The sequence below is a fragment of the Platichthys flesus genome, chromosome 22, assembly GCF_949316205.1.
Source record: "Platichthys flesus chromosome 22, fPlaFle2.1, whole genome shotgun sequence".
NCBI classification, from domain to species: Eukaryota; Metazoa; Chordata; class Actinopteri; order Pleuronectiformes; family Pleuronectidae; genus Platichthys; species Platichthys flesus.
The window spans coordinates 14,946,532-14,962,788 of record NC_084966.1 but is presented as its reverse complement, the minus strand read 5'-3'; the positions used below and the strand labels follow the sequence as shown (position 1 = coordinate 14,962,788).

Sequence of the window (16,257 nt, the reverse complement as noted above, 5' to 3'; positions counted from 1 at the left end):
GTTCTAGTTGCACCTGAAAATTAAGCCGATGATCAAAGAGATCCTTATTACAGTATATACCATGATGTTTTTCATGGTATTATGTGCCTGTACGATTTTGACAGTGGAGTTAACTATTGTGCAGGTGATGATGTACACAAGGACATTATGCCAACATGTTCTGCAGAGAACAACCACTTGACTGAGAAGCGACAGTCAGTTTTGACCAGCAATATATGTTCAATTGGTAATTGGGCTAACTGAAGGCAATTGTACCTAACCGTTTGCAAAGGTGTGCTAAATCATTTGAAATTTGTGCAAGCTGTTGGAAATTGTACTTGTCATTGCAAGGATGAGGAATGAGATATTCCAATCTGTTGTGAACAAGTGCCCAGTTGTTTGGAGGTTTGCACGTGTTGTTTTGAGAATGTCATTTCTGTTTCGTGAAATGAGCCAAAGCAATGGAGAAAAACTGTAAACACAGGCTGCATTTAGTATTGTTAAGGGCATTCCCTTAGTATATGTCCCGGCTGTACACACATCCTACAAACTCTTATTTGCTTGACGTGAATTTCTCTAAAGTATTCCGCACCCAGCGCAGTATTAAATCTGGCTGAGTAAGGCAGTGATTGGACCTGATTATTGAATTTTAGCTTGAGGAATCTTGTCCCGTCCGCCACGTTGGTACTCGACCACATCCTCCTCTTGATTGGTGACACAGCCTAATAATATTTTGCATAAAGACGTCGTTTTAAAGGTTACCTTTGTGTATCGTTTAAGCTTGTGTAAATGCAGTTACAATACTTAGAAAATAAAATTATAAATACATTTTGTAGTTTTCTGGAATAAAAACAGTCAAATATAAATCCCATTTGGAGTTTCAGGTGTAAAAAGCATTGTAGCCGAATCCAGTACAATTTAAGTAAATGGGAACTCCTTCAAACGAATTAAATCAATTTGAGAAAAAACTTGTAAACTACAAAGGAGTTCAATTAGTCAGGTTATTCCATTTTGTTGTCGGTTTGCTTTAATGTCACAGTGTCATTGATTGCTATTATGTCTAAGATTCCTTTGATTTCTCAGCAGGGCCATTTCTATGCCTATACCAAATGTACCGGTTGCAAAGCTGAAATATTTATACAATCAGAGGAGAAGAGAGAGTGGGTGTTTTGCCTTGGCCGAAAAAGAAGGTAAAGATTAAACCATGAAGCCCGTCTCACACCATGATGTAAGACACCATCCATAGGCAATGCCGTTACTTTTCTTCATACTTATCTTATTCTTATAATTATGTGTGCATAATTTTGTATATAATATTTTAGTATTAAGTAGCCCCTAATGAAATGTGAAGTGAGTGTCAGAAATAGAAGTAAATCTGTAAAGATGAATGTCACAGCCCGGCTCACGACTGTGACAATGAGGGAGACGACACGGGTGAACTGTTACTATTTCAGGATATTTATTTAACAGAATAAATTATAAGCAACAACCAAAGTCTCCAAAAACAAAACAGAGGTTGAGGTTGACTCTCCCGGCGTCCGGGAGAGTCAACCTCTTGCCGTAGGAAGAGCGAGAGAGAAAGCGCGCGAGACGAATCTGGCCAGTCTTTTAAAGGGAAGAGCACACCTGGCCGAGATGTGCTCTGATTGTCGCTGATTTCCACTCCCCCTACAGTTCTGGGGAAGAAAGAACAGAGACACCTAGTGTCCAGGTGAGGGTGGAACGGGTCGTCACATCAATAAGTTCAGAGAGAGACTGATATGCCTGTGTTCAAGACCTCACTGACTAACTACATACTGAATATCAAAGACTGTTACTGAACATATTTGGAGACTTTTCAAAGTAAATTCAAACATTTACACTGTTTTAAATTTTTCAAAGTAAAGTCAGACATTTTAACTGTGGAATCGATCATTTCAGGATACTTCAAAGTAGACGCAGACAACTGGTCACATCGAAAGAGCGTGACAGCGCAGGAGAAACAGGGACCTGGCCCTCAACATGAGATAAACTCAGTCGGCGAAACATCCAGCTCCATTCGTTTAATTTCCCCATGAGTCACATCCTGGAATTTTGTATCAATAACTCAAATTTCCACCAGATTATCACGAGGATCCTCCTGACATTCTCCTTTAAACGTTTATCCCCGATATCCATCTTGAAATTATCAGCAATTTGAATTAATTGATCCCGCGAACAGCGGTCTAATAACTCCTCTGACGGAGCACTCAGAAACTCATCCACAGTAGCCATGACTGAAAAACACAGCTAACCTGCCTGAATATTAACATCTGTGCACCAATGGTCACACTCCTAAAGCTGTACACAGCAACACGTCACTGCAGCGCTGTCTCACTGACTGCTGTGATGGAAATCTGGAGATACAAGAGGCTGGAAACAACAAAGTTATCTACGTGTATTTAATAAGGGGCTTTCTGCAGAAAGGATCAACACATTTCATCCTGGAAACACTTGGTTTAACCCAGCTAACTTAACGAGCTGCGTCGTAAGACCAACTATAAACCATCTCAACATCTCTGCTTCCTGAGTGTGATCATTCAGAAATAATAACATTCATCATTAAATGATACAACACAAGTTTTTCCAAACACTTCAGGATATAAACGTGTGTATTTGTGTTTCAGTGTGTCCTGCAGACGTACAGCAGCTGATGGTGAATAAAGAATAGGTTCTTCCTGAGCAGCAGCAGTGGAGCCCCCTTGTGGACCAGGAGGACCCAGAGCCCCCCCACATTAAAGAGGAACAGGAGGAGCCGTGGACCAATCAGGAGGGGGAGCAGCTTCAACAACTTGAGCAGGCTGATATCAAGTTCACATTGACCGCTGTCACTGTGAAGAGTGAAGAAGATGAAGAGAAACCTCAGTTGTCACAGCTTCATCAGAGTCAGACTGAGGAGAACAGAGCGGATTGTGGAGGACCAGTACCAGCCAGGATCTCAGGTCCTGATGGACTGTTACAACAAGGTACTGAGGACAAGACTGTAGACAGTGAAGATGATTGGATGCAGACCAGGGAACCTCAGTCTGGTTTAAATACAAACAAACAAAGTGATTTGAAATGTAAAACTGATAAGAAAGCATTTTGTTGCTCTGAGTGTGGTAAAACATTTAGACAAAAGGGGGATCTAACTGTACATATGAGGATTCATACTGGAGAGAAACCATTTAGTTGCTCTGAGTGTGGTAAAAGATTTAGAAAAAAGAGCCATCTAACTTTACATATGAGGATTCATACAGGAGAGAAACCATTTCATTGCTCTGTGTGTGGTAAAAGAATTGCCCACACTGGTTCTCTAACTTTACATATGAGGATTCATACAGGAGAGAAACCATTTAGTTGCTCTGTGTGTGGTAAAACATTTAGACAAAAATGCAGACTAACTGGACATATGAAGATTCATTCAGGAGAGAAACCATTTACTTGCTCCTAGTTTGGTAAAATATTTAGATTAATAGGTAATCTAACTGCATATGACTAGTCAAACAGGAGAGAATGAATTTACGTCCTCTGTTTGCTTAAAGATTTAGGTTGCATCATTGGAAACAAAGGATTTATTCGGATTAGTCAGCAACTGCTCATATTATACATTTTAATATTTCACTATTATACATGTTAATAGAGAAATTTGAATCCCCCTTAACCTGTCTTTAAATGTTTCCCTTGCACAGTATGTATATGTATGTTCTTAACCAGTTCATATGTTTGATTTAAATCAGTGTGCTTACTGATCAGTGACCGAAGGGGCTGTTACAATGTGGAGGGACATGTGACCATGGCTGTAAATAGTAAATGGTTTTGTATTCATATAGAGCTTTTCTAGTCTTGATGACCACTCAAAGCTCTTTACAGTACAGTTTAACATTCACCCATTCACACACACACATTCATGCAGTGCAGTTATTAGCAGCACTTTGTCGTTATATGAGGGATAATTCAGGGTTATGCATCTTGCCCAAGGACACTTCGGCATGCAGATGGGGATAACTGGGGATCGAACTGCCGACCTTCAGGACGACTGCTATACCCCTTAGACACAGCCGCATGTTTGTTAGAAAAAATAAATTTTTCACAGGAAGGTTCAGAGAGAAGGGACCTTAAGGATTTCATTAGCCGACATTATAACAGCTTTCCGTAATCTGAATGATAAGGAAAGGAGCTTCAATGCTTCCTAACTTATCACCTTATAGTGGGGCAGGTAATAGAACGTTTGTGCAAAATGTGATACAAGACCCAAATTTGGCATGGTGGTTCCCGAGGGTCTACTTGACAAATCAGCCTTATGTGCCATTCAAAAAACCAAGAATGCGGCAGTTTTTCAAGATGGACGCTGAATAAGTCTGCCGAAAATGGTTTTGCTCAAAGATATGCATGTACTTGTTGGATTTGAATGATCTTGTTGTCGATTTCTATGTTTTCTTGTAGGTTGAATCTAATATTTTTACATTGGCATTGTAATACTGTAAATGGTAGAAACCCTAACCCTAACCCAACATAACACAACAAATAATACTTGTAATACTTTATTTACACAGTATAAACATTACATTTACACATCTTAATTAAGGTACTTAGCATTTGGATCATGTTATTCAGGACAGAAACAAAATAGAAAATAATAATGAAAAACCTTTTATATTGTAAAAAAAGCTGAGCCAAAATTGCAGATGGGGGACTGTTCACTAAATTGGTGGTCAGATGGCAGCACACACATAATAACAAAGAAACAACTGTCAACCCCAGCTACCAAAGTGCCCTGTGTGTGGCTGTTCTCACTCTCAGGTCATGTTGCCTCGAAGAGAAGAGCAGCATTGTCTCCAGAAAATGTAACATGCTTGTCTGTCTCAGCAATTGGCTGAAAGTCAGAGATGATTAGGCACAATTCAGTAAAAGTAGCAGATCCTCCAGTTTTAATTTTCATGTTTGTTTGTACTTTATGGTGCGCGGATTTTCCGGAAGTCCAGTAAATCTCGTGTTGTGTTCCTCGGGGAACATGCGGTCAGCGAATCCCCGGAATTAGATGAAGAAGTCATGGCTTGAGCTTGATAGCGCTGGTTCATCTGTTGCAGCGGCTTCGTGCTGGGACTGGCGAATTCGTCTCTTGCTCTTAGAACGGAATTAACCTTTGTTCGTCTTCTTTGACGGGATTCTGCTTCGTCCTTCTGCGACAGAATGATGCTTTGTCCTGCAGGGATTAACAGTTGTGGCGCAGTGGTGAATTGTGGAAAAGAAAGTCTCGCAGCTTGGCCTGCGAGCGAGTTCCTGTGCGCGGCCTTTTCAAGCTAAAAACAAAACAGTCTTCCAAATAAGATTCAACTTAAGATAAAAGAAAATGAAAATTAAACAAACGATTGTTTGTAATTGCCCCCTTTTAGCAACTAAATCATCTGGAAGACCCGGCGGGGTCTGTTTACGTCCTCAGAGCAGGGTAAATGGCGGAGATTATTGGGGTCAGTTTTAAACTACCTGAGAGCTCCTCCTCCTTGAGGACTTGGTCACGGGATGATGCTGGCTTTAAGCCAATTGTGTGTAAGAGCTGGACCCCAGTGGGAGGGGCTTGGCCCTCACTGGGCGTCTACAGACCCAGCAGGGGTTCCCCTGGTCCTGCGGGGGGCTTGAAACCTGCTAGGGGTTACTTGAAACTACCAGGTAAAAGTACCCACAGGTGCATCGGAATGTTCCGCAAGGCCTTGATCTATACAGGCCTATGTGTAGATTTTCTTTGTGTTAACCTCTGACCTGTGTCTGGTGGCCGTCCGCTGGGCTCTGGCCCAACAATATATATATATGAGTATATAAAAGCGGTGCTTTTTGGATCTGTGGGTGAAATTAAGCTGACATGTTGGACGAGCTGGAGCTCCGTCGCTGGCTAACCGCCAGCTTTGGAGGTTAGCCTCCAAAGCTGTAGCCCCCCACGATCCCTTTGTTAGTGTGTGTCTGTGTGTGTGTGTGTGTGCGCACACTCAGAATATATGCCCTGTATGAATAAATATACACATACAATTAAATAGTGTATACACACCTATCTAATGCATGTATTTAAATAATGTACATCTTTATCAGAAGGTGTAGTAGTTTGAAAATTGTAGCTTCAATGAAGAAACACAACAAACAGATACAGAAAGTCTTATCAACTGTGGTGAAATGGGCATAATATGTCCCCTTTAATATTTTGTCATCACTATTTGTTTTTTTTTATACATATCATCTGTGGGTGGACGATGTGTAGACTTTCTGTTGTCCTGGTGTCAATGGGGAGCTAGTCCAAACGTTTAGGACCAAGGACATCAAACAGTCGTGATTTTGTTGAGTGCCTAGCTCGCTGTGAGGAAGCAGCAGAGAGAGAGAGATTCTTTAAATTTTTTTCAAACCCTTTTTATTTTTTCTAAAAAACTTTATACAAATAAATAAAGAAACGACACAAAAAAGTACTGAAAAAAAGAAATTCATCAAAGCATATTCAAACCTACATATGAGTAAAACCAGCTCATCTCCCTCTACATAATATGAAACTTTCTCAAAGCCCCACATCTCTTTGAAATCCTCCATATTGTTGGTCATCATAAAGAAAACCAGATCAGTTTTTAGTCTTGATGTTATCATTCATTTTAGAATAGATGTTTGCTCCTGCTGAGATGAATTGCCATTTCAATTGACCCAGATGAAAAAAATCTAAAGTTGCCACTTCCTTTTTTCGTCCTTAATGTACTTGTGAGCTAGAATGAAAGTTTGACATGAAAAAACTTGATTAAAAAAAGTTAATAACAGAATTAGAAACCGAAATAGAGGAGACAGCTGCCCTCACTCTGTGAGACAGTGAAAGACTGTCTCCCTCTGTGGACAGAAGGGACAAGCGTCAGCAACTTCTGGATTCATTACAAACACATTGAGGGAAACGGATCCATGTAGGACCCTCGGATGTAGATACCCCCCCCTCTTAGTTAGAGGTGGATTGTACAGTGTTCTCCACTCAGGCCTCTGAGTTTCCAGCCTCGCAGCAGTAGGCATCTTTTTTTTGGCTAAAAGGTTCATCTTTGCAGATTAACTTCTATTTAAAACACACACACTTCACATTTCATTAGGGGCTACTTAATACTTTGTCAAATATTTTTATACACCATTAGGCACACATAGTTATAAGCATAGGATAAGTATGAAGAAAAGTAATATGTGTTATAGGCATTGCCTGATGGTGTCTTACATCATGGTGTGAGAAAGGCATCATGGTGTATCTTTACCTTCTTTTCAGCCAAGGCAAAACACCCACACTCTCTTGTTTCTCCTCAGATTGTATAAATATTTCAGCTTTGCAACCAGTACATTTGGTATATAGGCGCGGAGGCATAGAAATGGCCCAGCTGAGAAATCAAAGGAATCTTAGACATCAAAGACACTGAGACATTAAAGCAAACTGACAACAAAATAGAATTATTTGCCTAATGAAATCCTTTGTAGTTTAAAAGTTTTTTCCCAAATAGATTTTATTCGTTTGAAGGAGTTCCCATTTACTTTAATGGTACTGGATTCGGCTACAATGCTTTTCACCCCTGAACCTCCAAATGGGATCTACATTTGACTATGTTTTAATTCCAGAAAACGATAAAATGTATTTATATATGTTTTTTTAAGTATTTTAACTGTATTGCAGAAGCTTAAATTATACACAAAGCTAAGCTTAAAAACTACGTCTTCATGCAAAATATTAGGTAGTTAAGGATCAGTATTATACTTTTGAGTAAAGCGAATAATTGAGTTGGAAAATCTGATAACTTTTAAAGCAAACATCTGATTTGAAATAACTCAGATTATTAAGTACATCTGATCAAAAGTAAATTTGCTGATCTAATTAAAACATTTTTTTGCAATTGTTTGTTACCAAATGAAGTAATTTTGTCTTACGACCCGACTTGCTATATAACGTTGCTGTGGTTGAAGGAAACATTGCACTGAAGAAGAAGCTGGATACTGCGAACACAGTTATAAAGGAGCACGTGGCAGAGAAAGCTATACTGGCTGATCTATCTACAGACAGACGTGCTCTAAAGAAAGAGCTACCTGCTATGAAGGCAATTCTGAGGGAGCAGATAGCCTCTACTGTCTCTAGGCTGCTTTATCCAAGAGAGGACTTGTTCAAGATTGAGAAGTCTCTGGACACAGCAGGAGCCAGAGAGGAAGAGTTGGAGAAGAAGCTCAAAGATCTAAAGATGACTATAAATGTGAAGGAGGAAGAAAACTTTTCCTTGAGGGCTGATCTTCAGCTCAAGGACCTGGACAAGGTTATGGTGGAAGACAAGTGGAAGGCGAAATTTGTGGATCTGCAGGAGAACTATGAGGAGAAGAAAGAGGATCTCATGAACCAGATCAGGGAGGCAGAGGAGAAGTTGTCTGCTAAGCAGCAAGACTCAATGGAAAAAGAGAGAAAGATGGATGAAGAATTAAAACACCTGAATCTGCAGAACATCAATCTTCCAGTACGTTTCATTAGATCATTTTAGATTTGAATTATACGGATTGATTTGGTTCATGTGCAGACTTTGAAGAAGAAAATGCTTATGTAAGTTGTCTCTGTCTTTTCAGAAGACCAATGAGCACAGAGATAAGGTCAAGAAGAAGAAGGAGAAGAAGAAGCAGGAAAAGAAAGAGCAACAGGAGAAAAAGAAGAAGGAGAGGAAAAAACTAAAAAAGAGATAGAAGGAATAGCGAGAAGAAGAAGAAGTTGGGAACATGTTTAAATGTTTTAATTTTAAACAACGGAACTCGTCCTAATCGCCTTTCGCATCTTTCCTCTACCTCAAGCACCTCCTCATCCTGACCCCTTAACCCCTTCCTACACCCCCTCCTCCCACCTGTATTATATACTCTATATATGTCGGGGAAAGTAAAAAATACATAACAATGACTTCTTGTCCCAGTTTGCTACTTGATTCCAGATGCTGGTTAGTTGATATCTATCTCAATGATGAAAAATAAACATGTACATGAGAAAACTTCAATAAAAAGAGTTATTACATGTGTACGCTGCATGTTGTGATGTTAGATGCACGGCCTCATATCTGAAACCACAGTGTCACTCAGTAGAGGATCTGCAGCAATCTCATAAACATCAGTCCCTTAATCTTCTCAGATTTTCTTCCTCAAGATCCAGGAATTATTCTCTAAGAACTCAGTGAATCACATCCTATCCCACCATGTTAAAGAGCAAGAGGAAGAATTCCTGGATCCATCCCCAGATCCAGACCTGCACCAAAGTTCAATGCTTCTTTCTTGACCCACATCCTTCCACCAAGTTTCATGGAAATCCGTCCAGTAGTTTTTGAGTAATCCTGCAAACTCAGGCTACGTTCAGAAAAACTGATACAGGTGGGATTCATGTGACCTCCACGTTACTCTAGTCTAGATCAAGATTTTTATAATGATCTGCGACACATTTCACACACTCATAAATACTCTCCGAAACATGTCAGATCTTTTCATCCAGATCCACAAATTATTCTCTTTGAAATTGACAAAAATGTTGAAATACACCGACAAATATATTGTGATTGTTCGGTGACTGATCCTGAATCAATAAACTGGTCATTTGTTCAACTTTTTCTTTGACATAAGCCTACCTCTCCTTCGAAATCTAGGTAGATATTGTGCTTTTTTCTAATACTAGCCCCAGACAAGTGCTACACAATCTAAAACATTGATATTCAAAAGATAAAACGGTACTTAAACTTTGACACTTACACCTTTATTAGGCTAGACCACTTCCTCGACTATTTGCTTTTTTTTGGTTCATCACATATAAAGTCCAATCTGGGAGTAATCCTGACAGGAATGTCAGAGGCTGTGTGTGATGGTGTACTGGAGGCATACTGTAATTTATCCACAAGGTGAAGCAAGTGGCACGTGTAGGAGCTTGACTGTTTAAAGTGGCAGAAGAAGAGCAGGTGGTGACAGGTGATTTAAACAGTTTCATTTATTTGAACTAGCAGCCTTCTGCCTGTTTTCCGATTAATTTAAGTACAGTGTTGTCATTGCAATCATACTTTTAAAATACATCAAACAAGTTTATTTACCAATATCATCAGGTTTTATGCATCTTCTTCCCTAGCAAGTGGGGTCGTACAATAATATACTTCATTTGGTAACACACAATTGAAAAAAGTTGTTTGGAGTGAAACCAGTTAGATCTGCAAATTTAGTTTAGATCAGATGTACTTAACAATCTGAATTATTTCAAATCAGATGTTTGCTTTAAAAGTATCTGATTTTCCAACTCAATTATTCGCTTTACTCAAAAGTAAAATACTGATCCTTAACTACCTAATATTTTGCATAAAGACATTGTTTTTAAGGTTACCTTTGTTTATAATTTAAGCTTGTGCAATACAGATAGAATATTTACAAAATATAAAATAGAAGTACATTTTGTAGTTTTCTGGAATAAAAAACAGTCAAATGTAGATCCCATTTGGAGTTTCAGGGGTAAAAAGCATTGTAGCAAAATCCAGTACAATTTAAGTAAATGGGAACTCCTTCAAACAAATAAAATCAATTTGGGAAAAAACTTTTAAACTACAAAGGATTTCATTGGGAAAATAATTATATTTCGTTGCCAGTTTGCTTTAATGTCACAGTGTCATTGATTGCTATTATGTCTAAGATTCCTTTGATTTCTCAGCTGGGCCATTTCTATGCCTATACCAAATGTACCGGTTGCAAAGCTGAAATATTTATACAATCTGAGGAGAAACAAGAGTGTGGGTGTTTTGCCTTGGCCGAAAAAGAAGGTAAAGATTACACCATGATGCCTGTCTCACACCATGATGTAAGACACCATCAGGCAATGACTATAACACATATTACTTTTCTTCATACTTATCCTATTCTTATAATTACGTGTGCCTAATGGTGTATACAGTATTTTGCAAAGTATTAAGTAGCTCTTAATGAAATGTGAAGTGTCTGTTTGAAATAGAAGTAAATCTGTAAAGATGAACCTTTTAGCCAAAAAAAAAAGATGCAAACTGCTGCGAGGCTGGAAACTCAGAGGCCTGAGTTGAGAGCACTGTACAATCCACCTCTAACTAAGAGGGGTGGGTATTGTGATGGCCCAGCCGGTGAGCAGTGCCACACATGGCTGAGTTCAGCCAAACAAAGGAAAGCCAGAGGCGTGGTGTTGGATGGGCGGTACTACACCAGAGGATCCTCCTAGGGAACTCCTCCCCTCCCAGGTGTCTCTGATTGTCACTCACAGGCGGAGTGAATCAACCAGGCAATCAGGAGCCATCTTAAACCTCAACCAGAGGACACGGAGGGAGGACTGTCTTGAGCCACAGAGGAGTGAGGACCAGACACTTTCCCAGACAGTCGCAGGGTAATAGGCCTTTGATACTAATGAAGAGGAATAATTGCTGTCTCTCTCTCTTGGACCAGGAACAGCCGGCGGAGCCCCAGATGACACCTGCCAGTCCGGTGAAGTTTGTTGAGTTACCCTTATAAGCCCTCTCCCTTTTCCCTCTCAGTTTAAATAAACTCCTGAGTTATATTCACCACAACCCCCTGCTTCTGACTACTCTTTTTCCAGTTCGTTTACCCACTGTTTACGCTTGCAAGGCCAGGCTCCCATATATGGTGGAGAATGTGGGCTATCTGAGTCTTCGCTATCAGTGGGTATACTGAGTTGGAATAGAGCACCTCAGACATGGAAGAGATCTTGAGAGCAATTCTGACCTCACCGACAAATCTGCAGACAGCTGTAGTAGAGCTGTGTATAGCAACAGGAAGATCGGAAGAAAACGGAAGCCAAGAGAGGTGCTGACTAAACTGACGCCAGATGATGACGTCGAGACCTATGTGGCGCTGTTTGAAAGGACGGCAACGAGAGAGAAATGGCCAAAACCAGAATAGGCGAACATCCTTATGCCTTTCCTGACTGGCAAAGCTCAGAAAGCCTGTCGGGATCTTTCAGCTGCAGATGCCGTGAATTAAGATAAGGTAAAGACTGCCATCCTAGCTCAATATGGATTTAGCCTCCCCGTCAATGCACAGCGAGTGCATGACTGGAGCTACGACCCTGATCTCCCCGTCCGGGCACAGGTGATGGGGTTAGTACGTCACACCAGGAGCTGGTTGGAAGAAGCAGAAGGGCCGCCCATAGTGGACAGAGTGGTGATTGACCGGTGTACACGAGGCTTGCCAAATGACGTCAAGAGGTATGTCGACCAGAAGGGGCCTTCCAATGTGGACACATTAATAGCCTTATGAGAAAAAATCACAGGGTGATGGCTAGTCTGATTCAGTCAGAAAATAACAAGCCAAACCATTCTAAAGCTAATGCAGAGAGCGATATGGTAGGGAAAGCTGTCAGTTCCCCACCAGCCCGAACACCCCCTTTCTGGACCAGACCGGCTGCAAAACGAACCCAGTGGCCTCCTTCAATCCCACAAAGTTTTTCCTGTGGCAGAGAGGGACACCTAGCCAGAGAGTGTCCGGGTCGGGATGAGCCAATGCCGACAGCCGGGTCTACACAGGTCTTTTCCACATTTTATGATCAAGAATAAGCTGTAATACCGGGTAACTAAGAACTCTGATATCGGTGAACAGTTGCTTATCCCCAAAGACTATGCTTTAAAAGTGTTGTACCTAGCCCACTCCCACTTACTAGGGGCGCATTTAGGGAGGGAGAAGACGTATGAACGTGTTCTCAGCCGTTTTTTCTGGCCGGGAGTCAAAAGGGCAGTGGAGGAGTACTGCCGACATTATGCTGAGTTACTGGGAGGATATTCCTCTACGGCCTGCTACTGGGAAAGCAGTCGCCAGGGAGATGTTTCTGCTTTTAAGTAGAGTGGGCCTGCCGGATGGAATCCTGACAGACCAAGTGTCCTGCATTATGTCCAAAGTGATGAAATGTCTGTGCCGAAGTTTAAAAGGTGAGACAAATCAGAACCTGTCTATCACCCTCAGACGGAAGAACTTGTAGAGAGGTTCAACAAAACCCTAAAACACATGCTGCGCAAGGTAATTGATGTTGATGGTAAGAACTGGGACCAACTTCTGCCATATATCCTCTTCTCAATACGGGAAGTACCCCAGGGTTCCACTGGATTTTCACCGTTTGAGCTTCTGTACGGTCGGCGACCCCGGGACTTGCTGGATGTGGCCAAGGAAGCCTGGGAACAGCAGCCGTCCACACAGCGCAGCATCGTGGAGCACGTGGAACAAATGCACCACAGAATGACCCAAATCTGGCCATAACAGCCATAGCCCACGACATCAATACAGAGCCGGGAAAGACAGTAAGGCTACGACCATATTGAATCCCTGAGGTCATGACGGAAGGCCACCAGAGGCGAGGTGAGGAAAATGCTTGACCTTGGGGTGGTGGAGGAGTCAAACAGTGACTGGTCCAGTCCTATAGTCCTCGTTGGGAAGCCGGATGGCAGACTATCGAAAGTTAAATGAAATTGCTCTGTTTGACACCTACCCCATGCCCCGAGTAGATGAGCTGGTCGAGAGGTTAGGACCTGCCCGGTTCATCCCGATGGGGTGACGTTACTGTAAGGTTAACATTGCATGAATCATGTCATGATAAATCAGCCTCTTGTAGCGCCCTCTTGGCATCTTGCGCCCTAGGCCCTAACTCACAGCTTGAACAGACGGAGCCTGTCGGTCAGTAAAGTTCATTTGTTTGCTTCTCAAATCTTTTTCACAACCTCGGCTTCACTATCCGGAGCCGACATCTTGTCAAGTGTCATAAAACAATTCAAACGTTACTAACACTCTCAGGTCTTCTGATCATTTCTCTTCCTGTTCGTCTCCGCTGCAGAAACCAACCTGAAAGAATCCACTTCAACATAGGAAAGAAAAAGCCTCACAGCTACACGAGTTCCAGGTCACAATTCTTCTTATTAAATCTGTTTTATTAATTTATTCTCTATTAAAATAAAATCAGGAGAATTAGAAATCAAGGAAAAAATAAACAATAGATTATGGAATGTACTTCAATAAAGAAAATAAAAGCTCCAGCTGATCCAACATGGCGGCTTTATTTCACCCAGTCAAATAAAGCACCGCTTTTACATACTCATATATATATATAAAGTAGGTGTGTCAATAGATAAAAAAAAAATAACCTAATTAACCTCACACTTCAAAATGTTTTTCTTCTAAAGACTAAATCTTATAAATGAATGAGAACTACCTTCAGACAGCGTGTATTTTAGACACTGTTGTTGAATTATTTTATTTTTTTTAATCACAAAACTACACACAGAGCTGTGTTTTCAAAGAGGCTCAGGCCTATAACTCCTACCTTTAAAGTGGCAGCGAGGTATTTAAATATCATGTATGATAAATTGTTTTAAAAAAAAATATATCCAGCTGAGATATGCCCAATGTCCATGGAAACAAAAAACACTGCTTCTTTCTTCAGTGAAACATCCAGATTAGTGAAAAAAAAAAACAGGTGTATTTGAGACACCATTGGTACTGTCATCTTTAACATTGAACAACAGCATAACAAGGGCCTCGGTAAACTGAACTGTCATTCAAATCTGTCATGTTAAAATAAAATATTACATTCAACCTGCAAGCAAATCTTGGATTTTTGAGTGGCACATCAGGCAAATTTGTTAGGTAGACCCTTGGGAACCACCATGCCAAATTTGGGTCTTGTATCACATTTTACACAGTCATTCAAATCTGTCATGTTAAAGTGCAAAATCTTAAAGTTCAAACAAACATGAAAATTAGAACAGGAAGATCCCTGCTACTTTTACTGAATTGTGCCTAATCATCTCTGACTTTCAGCCAATTGCTGAGACAGACAAGCATGTTACATTTTCTGGAGACAATGCTGCTCTCCTCTTCTGGACAATATGACCTGAGAGTGAGAACAGCCACACACAGGGCACTGTGGTAGCTGGGGTTGACAGTTGTTTCTTTGTTATTCCTGCATCTTCTCATGTGTGTGCTGCCATCTGACAACCAATTTAGTGGACAGTCCCCCATCTGCAATTTTGGCACAAACGGGCGGCTGTGGCTAAGGGGTATAGCGGTCGTCCAGAAGGTCGGGAGTTCGATTCCCAGTCAATAAATATGATGTTACAAACGATGCAACTTAAATTTTGAAGAGCAGGTAAATCCATTCTCTCCTGTTTGACTAGTCATGTGCAGTTAAATAACCCATTAGTCTAAATATTTTACCACACTAGGAGCAGTGTTAATTTTGGCAGCTATTTTTGATTTAGTCTTAGTCTTTTGACAAAAAAGCATATTAGTTTTAGTCACCTTTTAGTCATTTTTATCCTTCTTAGCTTTAGTCTAGTTTTAGTCGACGAAAACAAATTACATTTTAGTCACATTTAATAGCCACATTAAACTCCTTTTCTATAAAATCCTACAGCTGCAGCCTAATAGCTTAAAAATATATATTTAATTTTAAATGTGAAAACAAAAAGGCAGAGTAGGTCAGACTGGAGCCGGACACAGAAACTGAACATCGGTACAAACCAACTGCAGCTTCTGCTCTGATGAATAAGCTGCGGCGCTGATCTCTGAGCAGCTGAGACCAGAGAAACTCTGTGTTTTCACTGTTTCCATAGTTAAGAAGCAGTCAGTAACTGAGAGGCTGCTCCAAGAGAACGCGCTCTGCTTTCACTGTGTCTCTCTGAGCGAGTGCGCGAGGCGGAGCTACGGACCGGAGCGCTCTCTGGGGCGCACACACACACATAAAAAGACACACACAGACACACTCACTCGCCCACTCCTGATACTTCATGACAGCCTGATACAATGTTTTAAAAATTACTGTGACTTAGTCAACCACCAACATTTTCATCTCGTCTCGTCAACGAAAATTAAAATAGATTTCGTCATAGTTTTTATTTTCAAAGATTCGTTTTCGTTACGTCTTTGTCTCGTCTTGGAAAAATAACAAATCAGTTAGTGGCTGTTTGTTATTTTTTGTATTTAAACCAGACGGAGGTTCCCTGGTCTGCATCCAATCATCTTCACTGTCTACAGTCTTGTCCTCAGTACCTTGTTGTAACAGTCCATCAGGACCTGAGATCCTGGCTGGTTGTTGTCCTCCACAATCCGCTCTGTTCTCCTCAGTCTGACTCTGATGAAGCTGTGACAACTGAGGTTTCTCTTCATCTTCTTCACTCTTCACAGTGACAGCAGTCAATGTGAACTTGATATCAGCCTGCTCAAGTTGTTGAAGCTGCTCCCCGTCCTCATTGGTCCACGGCTCCTCCTGTTCCTCTTTAA

General features: G+C 40.9%; 2 protein-coding genes across 2 annotated transcripts in view; one reads left to right on the top strand and one right to left on the bottom strand.

Moving 5' to 3' along the window:
* The window catches only part of LOC133933462 (histone H4-like), a 556,161-nt gene that overhangs the window by 17,562 nt on the left and 522,342 nt on the right, over positions 1–16,257 (bottom strand). The window contains exon 5 of the mRNA XM_062380582.1: positions 14,884–14,899. Coding sequence (XP_062236566.1) covers positions 14,884–14,899 — 16 coding nt within the window. The remainder of the gene's footprint in view (positions 1–14,883; positions 14,900–16,257) is intronic.
* The window catches only part of LOC133933464 (histone H4-like), a 408,656-nt gene that overhangs the window by 364,890 nt on the left and 27,509 nt on the right, over positions 1–16,257 (top strand). The window contains exon 5 of the mRNA XM_062380586.1: positions 4,750–4,765. Within this exon, the coding sequence (XP_062236570.1) occupies positions 4,750–4,765 (16 nt within the window). The remainder of the gene's footprint in view (positions 1–4,749; positions 4,766–16,257) is intronic.